The 3308-nt window shown below is 45.0% G+C and overlaps 1 protein-coding gene across 1 annotated transcript; it reads left to right on the forward strand.

The window, feature by feature from the left end:
* The first annotated feature begins 384 nt into the window (after nucleotides 1–384).
* Nucleotides 385–2980, forward strand: LOC127811794 (protein CUP-SHAPED COTYLEDON 2). The gene is made up of 4 exons (XM_052351965.1): nucleotides 385–1069; nucleotides 1155–1438; nucleotides 2127–2343; nucleotides 2437–2980. The coding sequence occupies exons 1-4, from the start codon at nucleotides 889–891 to the stop codon at nucleotides 2793–2795; spliced, it is 1041 nt and encodes a 346-aa protein (XP_052207925.1). The 5' UTR covers nucleotides 385–888; the 3' UTR covers nucleotides 2796–2980.
* The last annotated feature ends 328 nt before the right edge of the window (nucleotides 2981–3308 follow it).

Below are 3308 nucleotides of genomic sequence, written 5' to 3' on the forward strand. Positions count from 1 at the left end.
GTATGCCTTCCAAACAGAATTAGCAGCTACAATATTATATATAAAGAAAATACTTAAATTTAATATTATATATATCAGTATTATAAGTCATAATATTAATATTTATATATAAATAAATAAAATTAATATATAAAAGATGGAGAGGAAAATGAGCAAGCAAACATAACACATCCTTTAAAGCACATAATTTTCTTAAAAAGTCATCATCGTAACAATCATACATATCTTTTATGAAAAAACCACAATTTTAAACTAAAGGTAGTGAAGGGAAAGGGGAAGGGAAAAGGAAAGGGAAAGGGAAAGGGATGGATTTACCTTGTCTCTGTGCTTCTGATTATTTAATCTTTGTACCGTGCTGACACAAGAGATATGGCACAGCTTTATCGATCCATGGTGAAAATCTCTCCCTCCCTCTCTCCCTCTTTAAAGACGAAAGAAGGAGAGATGGAGCTCTCTCTCTCTCTCTCTCCCTCCCTCCCTCAAAAACTACTTTCTGTTCCCAACCCCTTTGATTTTCTTCACTGACACAGGAATACTCTGCACTCTTCCTCACGCACGCACGCATACTCAAACCCCATACATCATCTCCTTCCACACCCCCCCCCCCCCCCCCCCCCTTCTCTCTCTCTCTCTCTCTGTCTCTCTCTCTCTCCATGGCCATGTTGATATGATAAGGGCCGCAGCAGAGCTGCAGAGACATCAGAGAGGCTTCAGAAACCCCCAGATTTCCCCATCCCATTTCATGCCTTATTGTTTCTTTCTTTCACCAAATCCCTATGATCAATAACACACGCTTTCTCCTCTACAAAAACCCTCCACCCTTCTAATTCTCTCTTCTGCTTCTACTACTTCGTCGCCTTCTTTTTGTCTCTCTTCCCTTCCCCATCGATGGAAACTTTCCTCCACTTCGACGCCGGCGACGCCCACTTGCCCCCGGGCTTCCGGTTCCACCCCACCGACGAAGAGCTCATCACCTACTACCTCCTCAAGAAGGTGCTCGACAGCAGCTTCACTGGCCGGGCCATCGCTGAGGTCGACCTCAACAAATGCGAGCCCTGGGAGCTTCCCGGTAAGTGATATGCAAAATGATGTCGCTAGATTACAGGGTGCGCGTTCCAGATTTACTGAAAATTTGTGTGTTTTGTGCTTGGAAGAGAAAGCGAAGATGGGGGAGAAGGAGTGGTACTTCTTCAGCCTCCGGGATCGCAAGTACCCGACTGGGCTGCGGACTAACAGAGCCACTGAAGCCGGGTACTGGAAGGCCACCGGAAAGGACCGGGAAATCTACAGTTCTAAGACATGCTCTCTTGTGGGTATGAAGAAAACCCTTGTGTTTTACCGTGGGAGGGCTCCCAAGGGTGAGAAGAGCAACTGGGTGATGCACGAGTATCGTCTCGAAGGCAAATTTGCCTACCATTATCTCTCCAGAAGTTCCAAGGTGCCCTCTCTCTCTCTCTCCATGTATATGTATCCCTTCAATCACGTTTAAGATTTTTCATCATGTTCATTAGTTTCTAGTTTGAAGATTGTTCGGGCTTAATGTTCTCTATTCAATTAATGGTGTATTCTGCTATTGCATCCCCTTTCCAAACCCTCTAAAAACAGCGAGTTTCATAGGATCTATCATTTTCACATGACTAGCATGTCGATCAAAGTCCCATCATCTGGATTTGGTTGGGATATATATATATGTAATTTATGATGGTATAGCATTGGCTTTTCATGTGAGTTGGATTCGTAGTTTTCTGCTATTTCAACGAATGTTTGTTCTAAGTGGCCAACATTGGTAGTGATAAAGCGTTTTATCTTTGACAACGTACGCCTTGTTCATTCGCAGCAAGTGAGCAACCACACGCATTGTTTTCTCTGTACATTTACCTATTCAAACTGTACTGTTTAGTCGAGTCATTTAATGCAACGAACTCCCATCGCCTCTTGAATCCATTGAGCTTTACTATGAAATCTTTCTCTCGATTTTCTCTATCTTCTTTTTCTTCTGCTTGAAGGCTTGCAAGAAACATCTACCTTTTCAGTTGATTCGGACTAGTTAGCATGCATGCAAGTTTGTAGCTCGTATTGCTCTATTACCCACGCATTTACTTTACTCTGATTGATGAGTTAATCAGGACGAGTGGGTGATTTCCCGGGTGTTCCAGAAGAGCGGCGCCGGCGGCTCGGCCGTGTCCGGCGGGACAAAGAAAACCCGGCTGAGTTCTGGCATCAACCTCTACCAAGAGGTCAGCTCCCCCTCCTCCGCATCTCTCCCGCCGCTCCTCGACTCCTCGCCGTACTCCGCCGCCACCTCCGCGTCCATCACCGACCGAGAGAGCTGCTCCTACGACGGTAACATCAGATTGCTGATTACCATCTTATTTAAAAATTTGTAGATCGAGGGCTAGCTTTATCTTGAACGTTACTATGTTTAATGTTAAACAGGCAACGCCGCCATGAAGGAGCACGTGCCCTGTTTCTCCACCATTGCCGCCAACTTCAACCACCAAGTCCCCTTCGAGCTCCCGCCGCCGCCCGGCTCCCTCTTGGACCCCGCCACCGCCGTTCCCTTCCCGAGGGCCGCTGCGCTCCAGGCGTTCCCGAACCTGAGGTCGCTGCAGGAGAACCTCCAGCTGCCGTTCTTCTTCCCGGCTGCAATGGCCCCGCCGCCGTCCATGCAGGGCGCCGGGGACATGGTGGGCTGTAGTTCGGCAGGGAGCTGGGCGGCGCCAGAGTGCCAGAAGGTGGAAAGCGGCAGGGTGGCGCTGGGGGCGACCGAGTTTGATTGCATGTGGAGTTTCTGAACCTTGGGTCTTCCTGAAAGTTCAAAGCTTGAACTTGGGATGGTATTCCGTACGAAGTATTGGGCACTCTTGACTTAATGTTGTTGCTGTACGTTTGGTTCAGTTGTTTAATTAGGTTTCTGATCACTTGGTGGATTGTAATCCAGACTATATTTATATATATATATGGGATACGGCCCTCTTAGCTCTGTGTTCGATTAATTATTATAAACTTTGTTAGATTTGGTTTACGTACTCTTAATTTCTCTTACTTTATGTTCACTTTTTTATTTAAATTTTATAATTGCATGGCAATCATTATCAGGATGGCAGCGGTTTGTTGTGTTTCCCTCTTTTATATATAGTAGATGTTGAATACTTTAGATTATTATTATTAAAATGGATTTATAGGGTATGTATCATTATAATGGCTTTAAATTTGATCATTGGGTGCTCAGTGGACCAAAAAAATAGTGTGCTTAATTGGCAAAAATAAATCCAAAAAGAGGTCTTGTATTTATGTAGAAAATTATT

This window comes from Diospyros lotus, chromosome 10 (assembly GCF_014633365.1).
Source record: "Diospyros lotus cultivar Yz01 chromosome 10, ASM1463336v1, whole genome shotgun sequence".
NCBI classification, from domain to species: Eukaryota; Viridiplantae; Streptophyta; class Magnoliopsida; order Ericales; family Ebenaceae; genus Diospyros; species Diospyros lotus.